Genomic DNA, 23660 nt, shown 5'->3' on the forward strand with positions numbered 1-23660 from the left:
TCAGCTGTCAGTGGCGAATCGAGCCATGTTTCTATGATTGAACCACAATTAACAGTTCCCCCTTCTCGAATGTGATCATGACGTTTTCATGACCTCCGAAACGTAGCGCCGCACAAACTTGACCCATGGTGGCTGTTGTCTTTTCGACCGTTCTGTTACTGGCTACCTACCACTCTAAAAGCTGACCGTAATAAACACCATCATTCCGTGCCATCTGCACGTGAGAAAGGTCGCTTCCGTCCACGGGGCACCGGCTGCGTGACCTCCGTCCGGACAATTATTATTAAATTAGCCTAGATGCAAGCTTCCTCCCAAGCATCGATCGCCATTAGTGCGTTGGAGTTAATTCATTTTCGGTGTGTCGTCACACTGGCCCCAACAGGCGGGGAGGGGGGAAGGGGGTGTGAGTTTTCATCACCGAACGAGATCGGGCATTTGGGGCGGGCGATACTGAAACCCATGCTGCCACTGCTGCTCATTTCCATTTAATTAAATTTTCCACATTCATTTGCCCGTCCAGTCCGGTCAGCGAACTAAACCGACGGCGTCTTTCGTCTCAGCGGAAGAATCAACTTTGCATAAAGTTATCGAGAAAAGATGATGAATATCGGCCCTCCATGGCGTGGTTTTACAAAAAAAAAAAATGCAGATAATCAGGCAAAGCATCGTTTTTTTATTACTATTTTTTTCGGTACACTTTTTCACACATTTGCATTCCAGGCGAGACAGCACAGACGGTATGCAAAATTGATACCGAAACGATTGTTTATTAATGAGCTCGGCATGCTTGGTTGGAGCGTTTACAATCGATTAGATTTCAGCCCTTTTCCCGAAACCGAAGCGAAGGATGGTGCCGGTTTAATACCAAATACCCTCTTAAAGATGTCTCGCTAGAGACGCTTCCAGGAAGGATGGTTCGGAGTTTGATTTTTGAAGCGAAGCCTAGATGATCAAATTTGAACCGTGGGTCTTTAGAGAGGTAAATAAGATACAGTCTTTCGCCACTGTTCGCTGGAAATAGTTTCCCCTTTCCGGAAGGGTTATCGGGAAAGGATGAACGCCAATAAAAATAGTAAACAGCAAACATCCAAAGCACGCTCACACAAGCAACAGAATGCTTACACTATTAGTATTTGTCATCAAACGGGTCGAATAAACCTGAAATTATATCAAAACCCAAAAAAAGGGAAACCATATTAGAGGCAAGCTCTCGGGAGTGGCACTACACTCACACTCAACATGGAACGGCTACGGTACGAGTACATCGAATACAAACTACACAAACAGCAAACGACGTCCAACGACAAAAAACACGGAAAGCGACCAATCGTCCTCATCGTATACAAGGGCAGCAACAATTCGGAACCACGCTTACAACGTGTCCATGCGCTTTAGCTTACACAAATCCACATCCGATGCTTCGTCCTTGTGGAACTGTATCAGCACCAGCTCGTACGTGATGATTGCCCCCGTCACGTTCAGCACCAGCTGGCGGGTCATGCTGAAAAACTTGAGCCCGGTCAGGGCGACCGTATCGGTCGTCACCTCCTCGGCGAACCGTTTCGCCTCCAGGCACCAGCCCTCGCGTGGAATCGTTCGCAGTACCTCGATCGGGCGCTTTGATTCGTCGTTCACTTCCGCCGCAAACATGGCAACGGCTAGCGTACGGCCGATGAGAATGATCAGATTGAACCAGAAGTACACGGTGTGCACCAGGGTGGGTCGCGAGCTAGAAGAAAGGAACGCACTTTTACGCAGCTGAAGAATCTAGACAGGCACCAGCACCGAGACACTTACTTCATGCTGTTGAGGATTTGAACGCAGATGAAGAACAGATTGTTCGAAATGGAGAGCATCGTGATGGCGGAGATGTGATCGTCCACCGTCGTCACAAGATCGCACACATTCCTATACTTTTGCCGCTGTTCGCCCCAGAACTGCTCCGTCATTTTCTGGCGCAACGAAAGATATCGAATAACTTTACTCACATCCTCACCAACCTGCAAGAAAAGAGTACCTCTCGTTTGTGCAGGAACAGATGGGCGTTGATGCGTCGAAAGGCGTGCGACAAACCCATGCTGATGACGATCACAAACAAATCGACATAGCTCCACATAAAATTGCAAATCACGTTGAAGAATTTGGTCAGAAAGCCGCGCCACGTCGAGTACGGGAAGTAGTAGTACACGAATGCAAAGTTGGACTTGAAGAACGCTTCGTACGGATCGTGCACGGCGGGACAGTTGTTCGAGTAGTGTACCGCCGCCACGATCGAGAGCAAATGCTCGGACAGCGACAGTGCCATCACCATGATCGAGCAGAGCTTAATCCGGTACGCCAGTACCGCCCGCTCAAATAGACCCTTCTGCGGTGGCAACGAGTCATCGACGCGGGCCCACTTCACCATCAACGCTGGCCACCGTTGACCGAGCCGCCCGAACCGATACATGGCATACAGGTTGTAGCAGTAGAAGAACGCCGTCACCATCTTCTGAAAGTGGTACCGCTTGCTGGCGAAAAAGTACACCGACATGGTCGCGAGAAAACCGATGCCAATCGCACAAAAGTAGGCGTAGAACGCACGGCCCGCCGTGTAGGAAAAGCGTAACTTTCGCGGATCCTTCGCCAGTATGCCACAGACGGGCATGATGGAGAACAGCTGAGCCATCATCAGTACGCCGCGGGACGCTTCGTGAAAGGTGCCATTGAACAGCCAATCCTCGCGACTGGCCCGCCGCTGCACCCTTGGCCAGTGGAGCCAGGACGCACACCAGCGCTTCAGGCAGGTGTGCCAGGTCGGTTGAATTAGTGGTTTGGTGTCGTGGTTTTCAGTCACAGCAAATCCCATCTTTCTTCGCTTTTCGCTCACTAGCTCATCGATCTGCAGACTTCAAAATAAAAAAAAATAACCAAGAAATGCAACTCTTTGAACAAAGTATTGCAATTGATTTTGCACTTATTACCTTATTACATTATTTCGCCGAAATAGAAGTTTGTTCTCGAGAAGCTTTAGAGCCATTCTACAGCTTCAAGCGTATTGTGCATTCAAAACACGACTGCGGCACAGATTAGTCACTGTTTTGCGCGGCCTTTAAGTTGGTGTGTAGAATACATAACTTATAACTTCATTATACTCATTGTGCATGCAATTGTGATCCTATCTCACCGTTTGCTGTAAACAACATAGTTTAAATGGTAATGCGACTAGTAATCTTAGGGCACTGCTTTATCATAATAACTGTTTGTTTTGTTTACGCTACACAAGTATTCGTATCCGTTTGCAAGACACAAATACTTGGTACAATATTTTCGAATATAATGAAATTTCAATAACTTTTCTAAGGGATAAATCCAAAGGAAATAAATATGAAGAATCTTGGAGAACATACGAGATAGACAAAACTGAATGCAATGAATTGTTTAATTATATTCTTTATCAACTTACATAGAAAAAATCAATAACATCTAAACTTTTTAAGTTCACTACAACCCTCCCAAAACCAATCGTAGTTAACTACTTTATATAAACGATAGAATCAGTCAATGTACATAATTAACTTCCCCACTGTTTATAATCCTTCGCAATTTAGCACCACAGCTGGTAATTTCTATGAGACTGTTTTAAGGTTTAATTTTCTTTATAATTTTCTTATTATGTGGCCCACAGAACGATAGTGAATGTCTTTTATCCATGAATAACCTTTTTGATCCTTTCTTAGAAAATCTCAATTCGTTTGGATCAAAATACATTTTGAATGCCCTTAAACATAAATCCTTGAGCTCTGAACGTAAGGAACAATATACATTTGTTAAAGTAAAAGAAAGTTCTACTACCTAATATGCTGATAGATAGTTTAACAAACCATTAATAATGATAGAATAATTATAACAATAGCTTTACGAACTTAGTACACAAAAGAAAATTGATAAAAACAAAAATTCTCTAGGACACATTTTTTAAAAATGTATCCTTCAGTCTACTTCCTCCTTCAGTATACTATTGATCTTTGTATTAACAATGAAAGTCACTTGGATTTTTGTTTAGTTAAATGTATTAGTTATATTTAATGTCAAATTAGTTAAGTTAAAAGTCAAATTTGCCACACTAATTGCAGCACACACGTAACGATAGAAAACTGAAAAATCTTTTGTACTGCAGTACTACCAACTTTCAATTCTCTGTTTTTTTTTATTAATGAGAGACGGCACGACATCGTAACGACAAGAATTGCTTAAGTGGACTAACAACTTCGCAATACTTCTCATTGAGTACTGCTGTCAAGTTTTATCATCTACTTACTTTTTCATTATCTCTTATGCTAACCCTCACCGCCTCCGTTATGTTCAAAACTTTCCACCACAACTACTTCCTTGAATGTCATGCCTTGTTGACCAAACGTAACGTAGCCACTTTCGCAGTGACATCGTTTGAATTTATTTTTTCTTGCCACTTTTACTCTCCAACAACCAATGCGACAACCGACCTGGGCTTGACCATCAGCATCATCATCATTATCATCATCACCATCGCTTGTCATCACGAAGTTCCGGTTCGCATACTTGACCTTACGTCCGGTCCGGGCCGGAAAAGGAAACCCCATAGACACGCTGGCACGCTATTTTGTACGCTGCTCACGTGCAAGGATTATCGTCACCATTTTTGGCTTCCGCTTCGTTAACCTGCGTCAAAACCAACTCGTACGTTACGACCGTAGCTGCGATCTGCGGGAAGAAAGGGGTTAGGAGAAACACTGGATTAGCAAAGAGCCTAGGCAAAAAGCATGGCTAAAGAATCCTCTAACCCAGGAAGTGATCGGAAAGGAGAGAAAGTAATGTAGAGAAAGTAGGCAGAGGGTGATGGTAAAACATGCCTTCAGAATGAGTTTGCGCGTTAAATAGAAAAAGCCATAGCCGTTCAATGCCACCGAGTCATGCTCGACCTGTCGATGGAACCGCTGGACCTGAGAGAGAATGGGTGAGAGAATGTTGAAAGATGATATCGTTACATGTTATGTAGGTTTTCTGCAGCTCCAAAAAGGTTAGCTTCAAATGACGTGTGCTAGGTTTCGCTTATGTTGGTAAAATAAGCATCGAAAGCATGCGTACCTCATCAGTGTAGCCGTACTCGTCCGGTAGATTGTAGAACAAGGTGCGTGTCCGGCAGTACTCGTCATGGATTGCGGAACCGTACAAGGAAACGGCAACAATGCGCCCAATAAGGTGAAACAGCGAATACCAGAAATACGAAGTGACGATGAAAGACGAATTCTGTCTATGGAATGAAGGAATATTGAATGCCGGATTGAAGAAGATGTGCTTTTGTACAGCTCCGATCTAACCAGCAAACTCACTGGAAAACATTTACTAGCTGGACGCAGATGAAGAACAGATTGCTCGCATAAGAAATGACAATAAACACGCCAATATGATTGTTAACGTGCCGTATCAAACCTAGTACACGCCGGTAGTGCCTGCATTGGTCCTTCCAAAAGATGCCTCGATGGTACAGCTTTTCGGAGCTTACGATCACATCGTTCACCTGCGCCAAGTTCGTGCGGAGGCCGACGCTGACGGATATCAAGAACAGATCCACATAGTTCCAGTACACCGTAAGCAGCGACGTGATCGTTTGTGCTAAAAAGCCAATGTATGGGTTGTAAGGCACGAAGGAGAACATTTCCGGAAACGCTTGTTTGTAGTGTGCTTCCAGCAGGTTCGGGATCGGACACCGGTAGGCCCGGTGCAGTCCAGCCGGCTTCGAAAGCACATGTTCAATTAGTCCACTGGTGAGCAAAACTGTCGCCACTAACCCGACCTGTCGTGCGTTTCTGCGGCAGGCAGCGCTCAGTCTCGGCTGATCTGGCAGGGATTGCTCAAGCTGTACCCAGCAGGACATAAGCTGTGGCCAGCTGCGTGCAAGTACCGCAAAGTTGATTGATATTAGCAGGTTTAGAGTGAAGAACCACCAGGACACTGGAATGTAATGTACAAAAATTGCCTCAAATTAAGTTGCTCGAGCCGCTGAGCCAACGCCATCATGACGTACTTATTTTAGCAAACTCAACACCACTATACCAGAAGGTGGCAAAGGAAAAGCACGCCATTATAAGTGCACCCAGCTGTACGAATAGTGCGTACAGGTTGCGCCACGATAGCAGTTTCCAGTGGATACTCCACCAACGGCCACACCACACACCATCGAGCGGTAGTAAACCAAACATTTGACCCACAATCAACACCGGTCGGATCGAGCGGCAAAAGTATCCTCCACCGTTGATGAACCGCGGCCGGTTTGGCGGTTGGTAAAAGTCTTCTGCAAGCAAAGGAAACATTGCTGTAGCACATCACCACATTATAGTACTGTTCAAAGCATGCGACTTACTATCAAGAATTCGCACAGTGTTGGAAAGCATTTCCGTTGAATTGCTGCTTTTCTCTACTGGACATATTTTCTGTAAACCCATTGAAACTGCGATGGTGCGAGGACACAAACATTACTAAACCGAAACGACATTCAGACCGGGACATTTAAACGTTTCCCTGGCTGGGAATGCTATGGGAAATGTGCAAATCATTTATGATCATGTAAGCTCAATTATAAGTAAACGTGAATAAGGGCGCGTTTTGAGGGAATGGTTGAAGACACGTCTTATCATATCAATCATCATAGGAAGTTCATTGAATGGATAGCAATGCAAGGGAGAAAACTATTTTGCAAACTCATAGTTAACGCAAACGGATTAAAATATGTGTTAATTTAAATGTAATGTTTAAGCTTGTGAAACGTTAAATAAGGCGACTATTCCATGTGTTTCGTATTTTACTTGATTTTGAAATTGTTTCTTCAAACAATTTATTGACAACGACCGATAATATTTGCAGTTTTTACTTTAATAGTAAGTAAATCAACTCGTTCAAAGGCTATCACAAGAAGCACATTTAGGTGCACCATTGAACAGCAATAGGTATTATGTTTTACGTCACTATTATCAAGTTTTAATAACCAACCTAAGGAAAAATTCTAAACAAAATTTAGAACCAAACGAAAATCATTTGAAAAAAATCTTAAAAAACAAATAACAATGTAGTTCACTTCTCACGATTAGACACCATATATTTAGATTATTTTGCAAAAAAAAAACACTCATTTTAATTAACTCTTCTATAAGTAAAACAAAAATAAGTGTTTCGACATACGACCGTGTTATTATACGACCTATTTTTTCACTAAGTCACTATTACGACAGTATTTTGTTTATCATGCGGGCGTGCGGGAACAGGTGTATGTTTGCTACTTATTTTATGGAAAACCCGAACCAAGGACCAACGTGTAATATAACAGCGTTTTGTACTGTCCCAATGTCCTGCAGAACTCATTTTCATTAGTTTCATTGTGTTGAAGGGTTTAGAATAATTGGGTTTAAAGTGTGCAATCATAGAATATGAATGAATATGAATATTAAGCCCTTTTGAACATTGATTTGTTCATTGATTGAACATTGATAGTGGCCAAGCTGCCCAACCCAATAAAAATGATCTATACTTTATAATGAAAAGGTTCATGAATTATATATTCCAAGCTTTGGTGAAAAAGTTCAATTAATATTTACATTTTAAACATGTGCTATGGAGGTTGATATTTTGTTCAAGTAGCATTGCTTCTAGAGAAGTTTATTTCCAATTCACTGCAGCTATTTCTCTTGCAGCCTTATCAAAACTCATTTCAGTAGAAATATACGTTTGAGAGGATATTGAGTTGAAGCAATTTCTTTTCTGGGTGAAATTTTTCAACAGAACGATGGATAGCATTTTAAGAGAAATTTCAACGACGACGGTATGTCGAGACCAGTCGAGAGAAAATTTTCGTTGAATAATGGTTCCCTTCTTGTAAAATCTACGTGCATATAAAAATCAGTTGGCGATTGAATGGTTTCTTTATTAAAACAAAAAAGAGGAAATACAAAACAATTCGGTGAAATACAATATAGACGTGGATTGAAGAAGCTCATTTAAATATATTAATTTATTATCATACGCAATGGCGGAGCTTTAGTGCTGCATGAAAGTCTCACTCAGTCACACGCAAATACATATGCACACATGTTGGAAGGTGCAAAGCACATGTTTAGTAAAGCCTTTTTACACCATCACAAAAATCGCTCTTTTCCGAAGATGGGTTAACCTCCTTCAACATCACAAGCTCGTACGTGATAAGCGTGCCTGCCATCTGTAAAAGCAACAAGTATTTAATAAAAATGAGGTAAATTACTTATAAAACTTACCGCAAGTATGACGCTTCGATTGAGAAAGAAAAATCCATGTCCCGAGAGACAGTTCTGACCAGACAGGAGCTCTTGCGTAAATCGTTGTACCTGAAATTAACCAGCTCCAGTAGCAATTCAACTACACGTGCTGTTCGTCATACTCACATCGATAGTCCAGCAGCTCATCGGCACGGAGCGTAAGATGTCGAGCGGTCGCAACGATGCCACATGTATGTTGGAAGCGATCAGCAGCATAACGAGCGTTCGAAAAATTAGAAATGCGAGTGAAAATTTAAAGTACAACTCCGAGATGAGTGAGGCAGAGAACCTATAGAGGAAATGCGGTTTTAGTGTCTGGAAAGCTTCCCTACATCCCTAACTTACTGGAAAGCGTTATACATCTGGTAAAAGATAAAGTAAAGATCGGACGCGGTGGTGCAAACGATGATCGGTGCCATGATGCCCTCCATGTACGCGACCAAGCTCGAGATCCGGCCATAGTCCAGCCGCAACCGCTGCCAAACCGGGCCCATCACATGCCGTCCCTTGTACTGGGCCGCATGACGATAGAACTGCTCGTACCGCCGGGCAAGCCCGAGTGCCACAAAAATAATGAACAGATCCATAAACGTCCACACGTACAGGAATATCTTGTGCGTCAGCTCGAGCAGCAGCACAGCGGGCAAGCTGTACGGCAAATAGTGGAAGAACTTGGGATGCTCGCGTTGGTAGAACAGCGTCCAGAAGGGTGTACTGTTTTCGCAGCGCTTAAAGTACTGCAGGTTGGTGTAGTACACCGAGGCGACGTGCAATGTGTCCTCCACTGAAGGGGGAGATGAAAATAAGGAATAAAATGTTTAGTGGCAAAATGGCAACAGCGCGCGTTCGTTATGTGCCGCCTGCCGTAAGCTTACCAAAAGCGAGCACAACCATCGTACTGCCAATCGCCGCGACGACACGCTTCAAGCTCCAAAACCGTCTCTCGGCGTACGGAGGATGCAGAAAGTTTTCCTCCAAGCTGCGCCACTTCTCCATGATCGTTCGCCAGCGTGCCGCTATGGCCAGCAGTACGATTGCTCCGGACAGATTCAGCACGTAGTAGATTATGTTACCTGCGAGTGAAGACACGACATTTGAGTGAGACTTACTGCTCTACACACAGGCCACACGCGACGTTACTTACTGATTTCCGAGGTGCCCAGCGTTTCCACGGTCAGGCTGTAATAAATGTGCGCCACCAGCGTGAGCAGCCCGGACAGGAAGAAGTAAAAACTGTAGACGGTACCCGGCCCAAACCACCGAAACCGAATATCCTGCAGCGTTCGACCGTACAAGCCGCCAAGCGGAAAGAGCGAAAACAATTGCGAAATCAGCAGAAACGGCCTCACCGCCCGGTGGAAGTCATCAATTGCCGGCGATTCCATGGTTGATCGGGATCGGCGCGTTAATTACCACCATGTATCATTACCGCGCGGTGTGCGGTGTGGTATCGTCTGCTTCGGCTCTTTGCTACGAAACGAGTGTGGCTTGTGCCTTTGGCTGTCCGGCGCTACACGATTTCGAAGGATCCTGGTGCTAGTGAAGGTTGCGGTCAAATGAGCTGGCTCGCCAACAATCAAACATTCAAGCATGGCTCGAGGAGAAAGCGATTAATTAAACTCCCGGGAGCGGGAGAGCGTCAAAGCGTGCGAATGCTTGCAGGTGCTGTTTACGGTGCTGTGTGTGCGTTGAGTGTCACGCGATTACGGAAGGGGGAAATCAAATCCAACCGACTCAAAAGTAGGAGCAGTCGGTCGAGGTGTCGGGTATTTTTTTCACCTGATCCAGCAGTACCAACTCGTACGTCACCAATGTCCCGGCCATCTGGAATGACATAAACAACAACACCGCTAAGCATTACTGCAATTTGATCCTTGCATTGCATGTTTTACGGGCTAAACAGGTACAAACAATCACTTACCGCTAGAATTAGCTGACGCTTTAGAAAGAAAAATTGTTTTCCAGAAAGGACATTTTCACCCGAAGCGACTTCGTCTGTTAACCGTTGCAGCTGGCCAAGTGTTGGGGAAGTTCGATTAGTATGTTTATGATTTCTACTCACCAGACCAACTCACATCAATGCCCCAATGCTGGGAAGGTACGTTTCGCAGCAGCTGAAGAGGGCTGGTAGAGGCGGCGTACACTCCCGATCCAACATAAAGCATCACGATCGTTCGGAACATGAGGAGCAATAGCGAGTACCAGAAGTACACGTAGTTTGCAATGACTCTACGGCGTCTGTGGGGGGAGTGGGAATGAATGTTTCCAATCATTGTAAACAACTCACCAACAAGCACTTACTGAAACCCATTGAAGAGCTGCGTCGCGATGAAGTACATATCGTTCGCACAGGCGAGCAGGATCAGGTGTCCGAACTGGGCGTCCAAAACTTGCACCAGCTCCGACACGGCCACGTAGTCCATGCGCACATCGTGCCAAAAGTTGGTCGGACAAGCGATACCCTGCACGGCGACCAAGCGTCGAAAGATCTGCTCGTACCGGAACTGGGCACCGTAGCAGAACGAGATGATGAAGATGTCCAGGTACGTCCAAGTGTAGCGCATGCAACGGTTGATCCACTGAAGTGAAGTCACTCTTTTAAAATCCACAACTCTTGATCTCGATCATGTATTACCTCCGTTATTGCAATCGTAAACCCATTGAACGGTAGCCAATGGAAAACGTGCGGGTGCTCGCGTAGGTAAAAGTTCTGCCATACCGTCACGTTGGTCCGATTGCACGTAGCTATCTGTACGATGTTGCTCTGGTACGCGGAGTAGTAATTCAGCCAGTCCTCGACTAGCGCCAGAGCAAAGATGGCAAAGCCGGTGAACCGTATCTTCCAGCCGAGCGCAAAGCGGCCCTTCGATTGGCGGCGATAGTGGTCGCTCAAAAACGAACGCTCACAGCGACTGAACGCACCCAGTATCGACTGCCAGCGGAGGGCAATGAAGAAGAACAGCCAGGCCGACAGGTACACCACCACCATATAGATGCAGTTAGCTGAGGGGAAAGTGGTAAGACACGCACACACATTAAAAAAAGCCCATTCTATTGCAATTACACTTTTAACCACTCGCAGCATTCCGACGCACCGAAGTAGGCAAGGTTCAGTCCCTTCCTAATGTACCACCGGATGAAGAAGGTGCAGTAAATGCCGGTCAGTGCTAGATACACCAGCGAGTAGATGCAGCGGAAGCTTCGCAGCTTGAAGCGAGCCGTGCGGTAATTTGCACTGAATATGTTCACCACCGGCAGTAACGTGATGCACTGACCGAGCAGCAGAACTTTTGCCCGGAATATGTTGAACGTGATCGGGAGGAAAAAGTAAAACAATAAAAGGGATGATGCAATTTTCATCAAACATAACAAAAAAAAAATCACGCGTAATATTGGTACAGTGCTTCTCCAGTTTACCCGGTGCTACGGCATGATGGAACGAACCAACGCACGGGCGAACGTACTGTCGACCGAAACTTTTCCAATTTCCACGCCCATACCCATTGCCCTTGCGAATGTGGGGATTCTCGATGCTCATGGTTTTGTTGAAATGGTTTGCCGCTTTTTCGTACATCTGCACCGATGCTACTTACTACTGCTGTGTGCAAGCAACGGTGGAGAATGCGAACGCGAACCAGAACGCAAGAGGTAATGACACTTTTGCTACTTCCACGGCGCTGTACGTTACGCTACGCTATCAACCTCGGGCGATCGCCTATTGGAGGTTCCTAATAACGAAAATGCGTGACTACAGATTGTACCGTGCATCGTCACGTGTGTTGTGAGGGTGCCGTTTGCGTAACCAGGAAATGGTTTCGATAAATTTAGTGTTGCGATAGGCCGGAAAGTGAATGTCTCTATTTATTATCGTTATTTTTCATTGAACGATTGTTAAATTTAAAGATTTGACTCCAGATGAAATTTAGAGTTCGAAAAAATAGAATATTCTGACATTGAAATTATCAAAAGATATGTCTTTATAAATCGGCATGATATGACTATTTCTTTACAAATATTATGCTGATAAAATATGACGATTCATTTATTTTTTTTAGTTCGTTGATTTGTTGACCCACATTAGACCTGCTACATAATTGCTACAATTAAGCAGTTGTCTTCGCCTTCACCATGACTTGGTTCTATTGAGCATATTTGTAATTATTTCATGGTTGATTCAGCTGAGTTTTGACACTGTATTAGTCACAAAATATTGAAGTAGTACCTAAGTAGACGTTGCTTTGCCAGTTATTGCCGATCAGAGATAATTAGACATGTAGCAATAGCATCGCCCTATGGATAAACGGAGGAATTTTGGTGTTTTGTTGAGATCAGGTCCAACAAAACGAAGATTTCAAAAAAATTTCGCTGATTTTATGTGCTCAGCCACAGCCCATATCTGCAAACACTTGTGATTAAAAGTTATCATCTATCCCAAGTGCTAACCAGGATTACCTCAATAAAACAGCTCAATTTTGCGACCAAGAATTTTGCGACCAAGAATTTTGCGACCAAGAATATTGCGACCAAGAATTTGTTTAGCCAAATGTTTGGCCGCAAAATTCTTGGTCGCAAAATTCTTGATAAACTCAAAAATACCAAAGTTGCCAACTGATCAGCGAAAAAAGTTTTTTTCCCGGACCGAAAATACACGAACTTGAGCTTCGCTGGCGAGAAATTACGCCTGCTGCCAATGTAAAGCTTTCAACGGTTTACCGAATTACATAGAAACATAAATAGATTTATCAGGAGGTGAAATTTCACGACCGCGAACTTTTAGTGCTCCGTGTATTTTTGGCCTTACACCAATTAAACAAGAAAATCATGAGTAGGCTGCATTCATTGAGCATACCCGATCATTTACTATACCCGATTCATGCTTTGCAAAGGCTGCATAGGAATGACAGTGACCAATTGAGGGTTTACGTGGCCCGAATAAATATTTACGAAAAGGTGAGCCACTTCAGCCTTCCAGTTCATTACCTCGTCGTGGAGCTTGCACACTACAAGACTTTAGACTGATAAATAAACAGTGGTGGATGTGAACAGATTTTATAATTCCTTAACCGGATTTATCCTACGGAAAACAAAGGGCAACTCATGACTTGTGGTTATAAAATGTAAAATACAAAAATATGTTACTTTTTTCTCACAGAACGCAAGAGAGAATTAATAACATTTTAGTTCCAGCAGTGTTCAGAGCATATAAGCTCTAAATTAAATTAAATTACACAATTTGTCCTTTTAAACCAACTAGCAAAATTTGAGGATTTACAGTTCAATAAACTATTATTCAACTGTAACAGTAAACTCCCCTTCACCACAACTACTTACGTGGATATTGTCTCAACCTTCACACGACACGATAATCAAATGTAACGGCTTAGAAACGTCTCACAAATACAACAAACGCGCATTTATTCATACAAACCAACTCAGCACATCAATGCAACACAGTAAATCTTTAACAACTTCGGCTTCTTATCTCGCTTTCATCACCGCACAGTCTAGCACACAGCAAAGCCAATTTTTACAACCATTATCTTGCACATTCTTTCGGTATTGGTAACGGCTTTTCAACGGAATCTGACGTCAATTCAACGCCTCCAGACCGGTGGGAAATTTGGAGCGCAAATATTCACCAACCTGGCGGGCAGCTTCCTGATCATCCTCGAATCCTTTCAGCACTCGGCAGCTCTCATACCACGCGTTTAGTCGTGGATAGTTGGTCAAATCCAAACCGCAGTGCTGTAAACCAAAGTACGGTAGTAGTTTAAAACTTTCCGATGAAACAATACACATGAACACTCGTGGTAGTGTTACTTACGACGGCGGAAGCAATCGTCGGCACCAGGGAAAGGTCTGCAATGGTGAGATTTTCCCCGGCAAAGTAATCGTTCCGTGTCAGATAGTGCTCCAAGTCGGTGAGCGCCTTCTGGGTGGTGGTTTTCATTTCGTCTGAAATTTCCGTCGCTGCACCAGAAAACAGTGCACCGATGGTGCCGAAGAACTTGGGATAGAAAGAGCCCAAATCGTGATGCAGCACCCGATTAATGAGTGCCTTTTCCTTCGGAATGTTCGGGTAGAGCGTGTGCCCGGGACGGTAGGCATCGATTAGGTACGACAAAATGGCACGTGATTCGCCCAGGTAGAAGCCATTGTCGTCCAGCGTTGGGATCGTGTGCTCCGGGTTCATGCGCATGAATTCCTCGGTGCGCGTTTCACCGGCGAGTGGGTTCACTTCTTTTAGCTAGCGAACATAATCGAACACTATTAGTGCACACTGCCTGCAAAACACTTGGTTGTACATTTTTCGCTTATACTTACATTCATCGGCAGTTCAAGCTCCTTCATCAGCAGCAACACCGCACGGGCCGGTGGGCTCATCGGAAAGTAGTACAGTGTTGGGGCAGGCATGCTGATGGACGGTGGTGGTCTTTAAAAAGGGAACGCAAAACACTATCCTTTCTGCCTCCTACAACGCGACGAACTGTCCAGACTGTCGAAGACTGAACAAGGTGAGGCGTCTGGCGAATGTGTTCGAATGCATTCTAGCTTCGGTTTTTAGCCGGTAAACGATAAAACAGTACCGTAGCTAGGTCAGAGATAAGAGAATATCCCACACTCACCATACGTTAGTGCTTCTGCGATAGGACCGATAAGTGATATGCTTTTGCTGGTGGCTTTGAACGATGATTAGAGCATTGATTATGCTTCACCAGTGGCGCTTACTAGGGTTCGTTATCTTTTCCTTGAAGTGCGATACCTGCATACATCGTTTATCACTTGGTGTGATGACAGAGGTTGAATTGTTCTCGTCGTATTAATGCAGAAAATCAGTAAAAATCCACAAACAAAAAATATATATTTTAGTGATTATTTTTTTCAAAACACTTAAATTTATACAGTTTTCCGATACCAACATTTAATTTTTGGTGTAAAATTCATACAAAATATTTCTATATTATATTTTGTTTTTTCAACAACACCAATTTAGGTCATAAAACACGTAACATAATGTTCTAAAGAAGGAACGGCAAGGCCTGTGTCATTCCTGGACCAGCTTACTGAAATACAATCACTGTCCCATCTACCTGTACTACTACAACTCATAAATCATCAGCGCCTACCGACAATCTATTTCATCTACCCATTCCGTCTATTTATGAGAAGTTTCCATTTTTCACCCAAAGGTAATTCGTGAACAATTAATTACTTTCGTACTAAGCACCCAGCACAAACAAAGTCATTTGTCCGCTGATCTCATTTCCCTAGCAGTAGAACGGTAACCACCGGAACAGAACGGTTAAAAGTGAAGCGATGAATTTCCACAACACCATCCGTCCGATATTGGTCATATTTTTGCTATTTGGACAATTTCCACTGTACGGTGTCCTGACCCGTAAACCACTTCGCTGGCACTTTCGATGGTGTTCGCTTCAAACAGTGCTCTCGTTAGGACTGATACACGTGGGACTGTTCCTGTGTTTCGTGGAGTATGACCGCCTCAAGGCAATAGGTGTCAATGCGGACAACCTGATTGGACCGCTGTTCTATTTGGATGTGATCATCATCATGCTACTGCTGCTTCGTGTGGCCTATCGGTGGCCAACCGTCGTTCCGAAATGGGAACAGATAGAGTCGCTCGAGGTGATGCAGTACAATGCACGCCAACAAAACGCACGATCGTGTCGTAGAATCCGTGCAATAGCGTTGCTACTAATCGTATTGGGATTCGGTATGAAAGTAAGAAAGGAAGGAAGAACACATTTATATTAAAATTTATTGTACAACGCAATTGGATTGGTTGTAGCGGAACATATGCTGTCGATCGGGAAAACCGTGAACGCGAGAGTGTATGAAGCACGCACCTGCCACTGGAACTACAGCAATCTTCCGGAGTACTACGCCTTGCGCACTTACGGGTTCTTTTTCCGAAGAGTATCATACAACTTTCCATCCTTTATATTTTTAGAGGTAAATAAATAAATTTTCCAAAATGACAATTACAGCAGATCACCCGTATCTTTGTTTAGTACGCAAACACAGCCTTAACGATGGCCTGGACCGTGCAGGATGTGTTGCTTATTATGATAAGCGATTCGATTGCAGGTTACTTTAAGCGCATCAATTCCAGGATTCAATTCTACACCACAGTTCACGTTGTTGCTAGAGAAAAGTTCTGGAGCGAAATCCATTCTGACTACGTGATGGTATGCGAGCTACTGGAGCATGTGATGAGCATCTGCTCTCCATTGCTGGTCGTTTCTTGTGGCACTAACCTGTACCTGATATGCTATCAACTGTTCCATCTCGTTGAGTAAGTTGCTCTGTACCGTTGTATTAGTGTCTCTGATGTGAGTTAATTTTTATTTACGTATTTTAGTCGAACTGATGATTTTATTATTGTGACGGTATTTACCTACTTTTCCCTGTTTTTCATAATTTTGAGAACATTTCTTACGATGCATTACTGTTCAGCCGTACATGAGGTCGCCCGTAAACCGCTGAAACTATTCCGCCGTGTGCCAACGAGCAATTGGTGCAGTGAGGTAGGTTTCTTCAGCCAAATCAAACCGCTTTGTAGCAGCTGCTAAACAGTAAAGATGCAAATTTCATACTTGAACCAATGTTGAGCACCTAAACGAATGCCTTCCGCGTCACTTTTGTATACTGACAGTGGCATCTTTTGCAGCTGGAAAGATTTTACAGCTTCATCCGCAAGAGCTCGATCGCGATAAATGCAATGGGGCTGTTCCGACTGACCAAGAAAACAATGCTTACGGTATGATTTGTAAAGAGTTTATTTATAAAACAAAATGCGATGCGAAACGTTAAATCTATTTCGCATTCATTTGTAGATGCTTGGAGCAGTTATTACGTACGAGCTAGTAATGCTACACTTTGCACAGACCACCGCCAACCAGGGTATCGTGCGAGCATGTTCCCCGGAGCAGTTTCTATTCCAGCCCAAGATGCAGATCACAACCAACTAAATGAGCCGAACACTTCAATCAATATAGCCACAGGGAAGGTCTTCTCCAACGCCTTTAGAGGAGCGATGGAATCGCATCAACACTAGCTCGTACGTCAATATAGATCCGGCCATCTGTGGATGAAAGAACTAACGATTACCTTTGACACTTCACCCCAACCAAACACTCACTTACGGTAAGAAATATCCTGCGAGTAATAGTGAAAAATCCCATTCCGGAGATGGATACACCACCGCTCGAGCAAATGCGCAATATTTCCAGCTCATCGTTGTAGTGCTCACTGCGTATCTTTTGCACCAGTTTGTGCGTTCGTACCGAATTTTCGTCCACGTCCGCTGCGAACCAAAGCTTCACGGAGGTGCGTAATATCAGAAAGGTGAACGAGTATCGAAAGTACCAATCGTTGATGTCGTACGGTTTATCTCTGTCGGGGAATTATTGTTTTTTTAGAGAAGGAAAACTCAAGCTCGTGTTTACTAATTATCATAAGGTTACTCACTCCAGCGCATTGAGAGTCTGCAGGCACAGAAAGTACATATCGTTTGCGCAGGAAGCGATCAGCAGTGGGCCGACAATTCGATTCGTCCGCTCGACCAGCTCGATCAGCCCGACAAAGTGTGTTCGCATTTCGCCCCAGAATGCTTCGGAACCGTTTTGTAGGTTACTGTCGATGCGTTTGTTTAGCTGACCGAAGCGGCACGCTATACCGGTGGCCACCAGCATGATGAACAGGTCGGTGAAGGTCCAAATGAATGTAAGCGAAATTGTCGTGTACTGGGGATATGTTTGAAAAAATGAAAGTTCATGACATTTACAGATAATTTAACCAAACGAAATCGCCTAGAGTTATGCAATCTGCTTGCCAAAATGTTTATATTTATATTTTTTTTCCGTAAACTCAAGAGATGCTCACCAGTAGGTACATGGTCAAGAGATGATGGTACGGGACGGATTGGTAAACCGAACCGAATGTCAGCGTGCCATACAGCTTGAGCGGATTCGTTACATTATACTGGCAGGTCAAGCTTTCCTGATACACGTTGTACGCCTGGTTGATCACGTACACCACGTGTTCCACTGAAAAGCAGTTGCGATACAAAATTATCAAATGAAAGCTACGATAAGCCACCACCGCCCCTTCTCCACATGCCTACCCAATGCAGACGTAAGGATGCAAACCGCTAAGCCGATCACCTTTCGCCGCAAATTAATGGCACCGTACGGGCGGGCAAAGAACATCTCTTCCCGTTCGGCCCAGTACACCATAAAGCCGCGCCACGCCTGGGCCAATCGAACGAACAGCAGCTGCAGCAGCGTGCACATCCCGAAAAAGATCGGTTCGGCAATGTTCATCGCGTTGATGCCGACGCGATTAAGCCGCACCAGCGCCGCCGCCATAATAAACAAACCGCCCACAATGCTCAGCGCGCTCAGCACGATGTACGGTGAAAAATAGTGAAATCGAAACGCGCCCGGATCGGTGGCCGTAATGTTCGACAGCGGAAACACTCCGAAAAGCCGAGCCCAGCGCAGCACTTTTCCAGCAAACGATGGCGGGCCGGGATGTAGAGAAAAATAGAAAACTCTCCTGTTACGGGATATTGTGCCTAAAAGCACATAAATACGCAAACGCTTACCGGATGCGATGGCCAGATAGAAGCGCTCCTTCCGATCATCGATCTCCGCGGCAGGCCTAACGAATGTGACGTTGCCACGCTTCCGCAACCAGTGCCACCGGGAACGGGTGGGCCGGGTTGTGTTGCTTGAACGCACCGGCCCCGGTACCATACGAAACCCGAAACCGACCTCAATCATCGTGCACCGGCGAACGCCATTGCTGGAATCTTACCGGCACAATATACGCGATGGTATGGATAAATCACGCTCACTGGATAACCATCCAATGAGTTGCTTGTCCATCGTTGCACCTCGGCGAAGCGTAAGCAGCAGCAAGGCCATCGAAAGCGTCAAATTGTACACATCGAGCCAGATTGTTTTGGTAGACACGCAGCAACCCACCCAGGTCCCTAATAATCTAATGGTATTATTGCACGCCATAAAGTACACCGCCACTTGAAGCACTTGGCATTGGATCCGTGGTTGGTGCGTGTGTGAGCTTTTTTTTCGCTTTTCTAGGATTGTTTTGCTCCAACAAATTGAATCACATAATACGAAATTAATCCTTTCGATTTGTTTACTCGCCACGAGTGTACATGATCAAAGCGAAGATATAACAGTGCAAGAGGGGAAATAATGTCAGATATTGAGGCAGCTGGTGCAATTTGCTGCTCGGCAAGCACGAACACCCATTTCAACTATTGATTTGTACGAAGGATATTTGTAGCAAAATTGTTTACTTACACTGTCATGAAATTATTGGTTTTATGCTTCTCGGAATATTTTGATGCTCTGACTGAGATTTGTAATCAATTGAAAATCACGTGTTTATGACGCATCGTCTTTTCTCATGTATGTAGACTACCAGACCCAAAGTTTTCAGATATCAACCAAATGCTTAGACATATTTTATATTTTTAATTTTTAATTTTTAATTTTTAATTTTTAATTTTTAATTTTTAATTTTTAATTTTTAATTTTTAATTTTTAATTTTTAATTTTTAATTTTTAATTTTTAATTTTTAATTTTTAATTTTTAATTTTTAATTTTTAATTTTTAATTTTTAATTTTTAATTTTTAATTTTTAATTTTTAATTTTTAATTTTTAATTTTTAATTTTTAATTTTTTTTTTTAATTTAATTTTTAATTTTAATGCAAAACTTACCCATTACATATTGTTTGTGTACATTTAAGCGACCGTTTGCATTAGGCACACTACAATATCAAACGACTTGTTTAAAAACACCCTTTTAGTATTGAAATAAAAATTGTACGGATATTATTATGTCATGTTAATGTCTAAAATGTATTGTTGATTTAAAGCCTTGAAATTGGTAGATCAACAGCTTTTTAACAAAATACATGCTTTCGTTAACACTTCTTTATACCAACACATGCAATAAGTTGCCGATCCAAAGTTAACAGTTTAAACGCAGTTTTAGTTTTATTACATTACCTTCAGGATTTTCATTCAGGATTTTCTTTATTCGATCTTTGTGTTCCAACACCAAGCCACCAGAAATCATCCCTTGCGCAGGAGGCAATCACCTCCTGCCCAACAACCAAGTGCCCACAGAGCCCCTCAAGGTCCACCACATATCCGAACGGTGTAAATGTCATCGGTTTCGGATGGAATCAAATTCGAATCTACGCGAAAAAACTTGTTGGCTGAACTTTGCCATCCCTGAAATCCAACACAACGACCGCAATGAAGCTTCAAGTGATTTCTTAACCATTGGAGAAGTACGAACGGGCGGTATGGTACGGGCACGTAGGTCGACGCCTCTCGACGCAGTGCTGTTGAGTCAGCATTGAGAACGCCAGAAGGAGAAAAAAGTAATGATGAAGTTATCGGACGTACTAGACGGACCGGTTCGTTGCTCAAGACACTACAGGCCATCGCTACGGTTGCTTAGAACTAAGTTTAAAACTTTTCCCCAGACTTTACCCTTTGGGATACGGTTGTCTTTTACTAATGTTTATCCGCAGTGATTGAAGGCATACAAAGAGCCGTCCCATAACGCAATCGTGGCTTCGCTGATGAATGCTTATTTATGATTAAACACACACATACACACACAAATACAAACACACATACGGAAATAATATAACAAACCGGTCGCATAGTACCTCTGCGAAGTGAAGAAGAATAGAAAAAACATAGCTGGGCTATGATCTCATCTTAAGCTGTAACATATTGTACTGGGTGCCATAAAGGATGTTTTATGCTGCGAATTATCAAATGAATTAAACAGACACGTGTTCGAATCGTCTAAACTTGGTGCAAAGCGGTATGTTGCCCTTGCTCTCTGATTCTTGGTCGAATTTCAGCATAACCAATTCATATGTTACAATTGTTCCAGCCATCTGTAAAAAAAGAGCAATTGTTAAAACGAAAATGTTATCTTACTTTTGTTTCCTAACCGAAAAGAGCAGCTGCCGCGTAAGACTGAAAAAGCCCATTCCGGAAAGGGCAACCTTTTCGCTTTTCAGCTGCGTAGAAAATCGTTCAAGCTGTGAGAAAAAAAAATTATGAGCGTTCGAAAACAATTCTCCTCTATCTATTCTATCATCTAGAATGAATAGCGCTACCTCCACACACCAGCCAACGTTGGGAATTTTCATAATAATATCCAATGGTTTTTTCGCACAGTCATGTATGTGGGCTGCCGACAGAAACACGATGACGGTCCGTACGATCAAGAAGCCCAGCGAAAACCCATAGTAAGCGTCCTCGACCGTGTTGGCCAGTTTCCTGGAAAGTTGTTAACATGATTTATACACCATTATACACCATCACACCTTAACCTCGCGGTTTCAGCTGATCTTACTTTGAGACATGCAGAATCTGCAAACAGATGTAGTACAGGTTGGTGGCGCACGAGATTAACATTGTCCACGATATTGCTCGATCGACATCGTCCAGCAGCTCGCAAACCGCGACGTAGTTGGTACGGACACGGATCCAAAAGTCCTCCCCAGGAATGAGCACTCCGTCTGACAGTATCTTCAGGTAGTTGTTAATCTGCTGAAATCGTGTCGCCAACCCGATACTGATCATGATGATGAAGATGTCTTGATAGTTCCAGTACATGGTCAGTGCGGAAGATACGTACTAGGGGGAAGAAATTAAAACCAAAACACCAACACATCTATTCAATCGGGAAAATCGTCTTTCCGTTTACTGGGTACACGCCTACCGTAAAGAATACTGCACTCAAGCTATTGTAGGGGAAGTTTAGATAAATGTTCGCAAACCTACGTAGAGAATAATGCTGGAAGTAGTTGGGCTCCGTCCAGTTGCAGTACTTGATTTCCACCATCTGATTGTGCACATTGCTTACAATCGACAGTATATGTTCGACTGAAGCAGGTACAGTGGAAATGGTAAGCGAAATTCAAACACTATTCTAATAGATACTGAATTATTGATCCACTTACCAGCGGCTAGAAATACCAACGTAAAGGAAACAACACCCAGACGCTTCCGGAGACTCCAGCCCTGCATGTGGTACGGAGGTCTGTTAAACGTGTCATCTACTTCGTCCCATTTCATCGCTACCGAGCGCCACTTGGTGGCCAGGTTGAGAAAGAGCACGTTGATTAGACAGGCATCAATGAAGAAGATTAAACTGCTCACGTTCTTCGCGTTAATGCCGATCGCCTTTAACCGCCCATACTCATAGTACGCTTGCAGTAGGGCCGTCACTACAACGGTTAGATTAAGAATGACGCGCAGCGAGAACCATTTCAGGCGAAATCTCTCCGGATCATTTCGGGTAACACCGTAGATGGGAAATATGCCAAACATCTGTCCGAGTATGACAACTGTATACAGGAAAGGAAACGCCACAAATTATGCTGTATCCATCACCACACCAAGCAAAGAAAACAACTTACATGGACGAATACCACGCAGAAAGGTGTCCCGGTCATCGTCAACAATCTTTGGACACAGCTTCTGGCGCACTCGCTGGCGTAGAGTGTATCCTTTCGCTGCGAGCTTCATCGCGGTTGTGGTCACCGAACTGCACATTGAGGTTGCAAGGGTTCGCACGGATTCGAGCACAGGTGCGCGGTTTTCCTTATCGGGATTCGATCGAACACACATACGTGGGTGGAGGGTTAAATAATTTAATTACGACCGTTTCTAACCATAGGACAGACACATGCTTTGCTGCACGTGATGGAAAAGGTCGTTAGCTGGTGGTAAAGTTGTTTTCCAGTTACCACTTTCTTTACAAACGCTTGCGCTGCGAGCAATATTTGGTTTACTTTTTGTTATTTAATTTGTTTTTCCGTTTTAAAGTAAATGAATCCGACAAAAGGTAAGTTAATATTTAGAACTTACTAATTAATTTTTCTAGTTTGCAGTTTACAACGCAAGTTATTAAACATTTATTGTTACAATCATAAGATATATAATATGATTCAGTTTACTAAAGTTAGTCATGCATACGACTGAGTAAAAGCACTTTAATAAATTTGTGAAACAATCAGTAAAACTTTGTTGCGATAATTTGGCCTCCTTCCACTAAACAGTGACAATAAAGTATGAACATTAGATTCCAGTTCACATTACACTTCATTCATCAAAAGCCATGTACGCAAAAAGATGTCCTTGCACAGAAGTTATTACGCGCCCATTCCCATCCATCGTTGCGTATCGTACGCCGATATGCAATTGCCGGTGGACATCTATCACCACGAACGTTAAGTACCGGTAATCCATGACAACCAATTAG

The 23660-nt window shown here is 43.5% G+C and overlaps 6 protein-coding genes and 1 pseudogene across 6 annotated transcripts; 2 read left to right on the forward strand and 5 right to left on the reverse strand.

Annotated features, from left to right (window-relative positions):
- Positions 1-59: 59 nt before the first annotated feature.
- On the reverse strand, positions 60-3229 carry LOC125906422 (gustatory receptor for sugar taste 64e-like). Its single transcript, XM_049605167.1, has 3 exons — positions 2018-3229; positions 1798-1952; positions 60-1729 (listed from the first exon to the last, which is right to left on the reverse strand). The coding sequence occupies exons 1-3, from the start codon at positions 2846-2848 to the stop codon at positions 1372-1374; spliced, it is 1344 nt and encodes a 447-aa protein (XP_049461124.1). The 5' UTR covers positions 2849-3229; the 3' UTR covers positions 60-1371.
- A 1105-nt stretch (positions 3230-4334) lies between these two features.
- LOC125906831 (gustatory receptor for sugar taste 64e-like) lies at positions 4335-6104 on the reverse strand (annotated as a pseudogene).
- Positions 6105-7995: 1891 nt separating this feature from the next.
- Positions 7996-22924, reverse strand: LOC120947662 (uncharacterized). The gene is made up of 24 exons (XM_049607433.1): positions 22816-22924; positions 22357-22743; positions 22116-22279; positions 21747-22030; positions 21508-21670; positions 21340-21429; positions 21169-21282; positions 21032-21047; positions 18451-18831; positions 18210-18373; positions 17796-18070; positions 17471-17720; positions 14128-14550; positions 13943-14048; positions 11399-11590; positions 10939-11306; positions 10605-10882; positions 10379-10541; positions 9448-9712; positions 9179-9376; positions 8649-9087; positions 8430-8592; positions 8283-8372; positions 7996-8227 (listed from the first exon to the last, which is right to left on the reverse strand). The coding sequence occupies exons 1-24, from the start codon at positions 22922-22924 to the stop codon at positions 8126-8128; spliced, it is 5184 nt and encodes a 1727-aa protein (XP_049463390.1). The 3' UTR covers positions 7996-8125.
- On the reverse strand, positions 9700-11978 carry LOC120953153 (gustatory receptor for sugar taste 64b-like). Its single transcript, XM_049605166.1, has 6 exons — positions 11399-11978; positions 10939-11306; positions 10605-10882; positions 10379-10541; positions 10225-10314; positions 9700-10127 (listed from the first exon to the last, which is right to left on the reverse strand). Exons 1-6 carry the CDS (start codon positions 11661-11663, stop codon positions 10038-10040), a joined length of 1254 nt encoding a protein of 417 aa, XP_049461123.1. The 5' UTR covers positions 11664-11978; the 3' UTR covers positions 9700-10037.
- On the reverse strand, positions 13693-14852 carry LOC120947660 (glutathione S-transferase 1-1-like). The gene is made up of 3 exons (XM_040363160.2): positions 14628-14852; positions 14128-14550; positions 13693-14048 (listed from the first exon to the last, which is right to left on the reverse strand). Exons 1-3 carry the CDS (start codon positions 14715-14717, stop codon positions 13893-13895), a joined length of 669 nt encoding a protein of 222 aa, XP_040219094.1. The 5' UTR covers positions 14718-14852; the 3' UTR covers positions 13693-13892.
- On the forward strand, positions 15309-16305 carry LOC120947661 (gustatory receptor for sugar taste 64e-like). Its single transcript, XM_040363161.2, has one exon. The coding sequence runs from the start codon at positions 15621-15623 to the stop codon at positions 16077-16079; it is 459 nt and encodes a 152-aa protein (XP_040219095.1). The 5' UTR covers positions 15309-15620; the 3' UTR covers positions 16080-16305.
- LOC120947663 (uncharacterized) lies at positions 16854-17767 on the forward strand. Its single transcript, XM_040363163.2, has 2 exons — positions 16854-17085; positions 17162-17767. Exons 1-2 carry the CDS (start codon positions 17047-17049, stop codon positions 17294-17296), a joined length of 174 nt encoding a protein of 57 aa, XP_040219097.1. The 5' UTR covers positions 16854-17046; the 3' UTR covers positions 17297-17767.
- Positions 22925-23660: the final 736 nt, after the last annotated feature.

This window comes from Anopheles coluzzii, chromosome 2 (genome assembly GCF_943734685.1).
Source record: "Anopheles coluzzii chromosome 2, AcolN3, whole genome shotgun sequence".
NCBI classification, from domain to species: Eukaryota; Metazoa; Arthropoda; class Insecta; order Diptera; family Culicidae; genus Anopheles; species Anopheles coluzzii.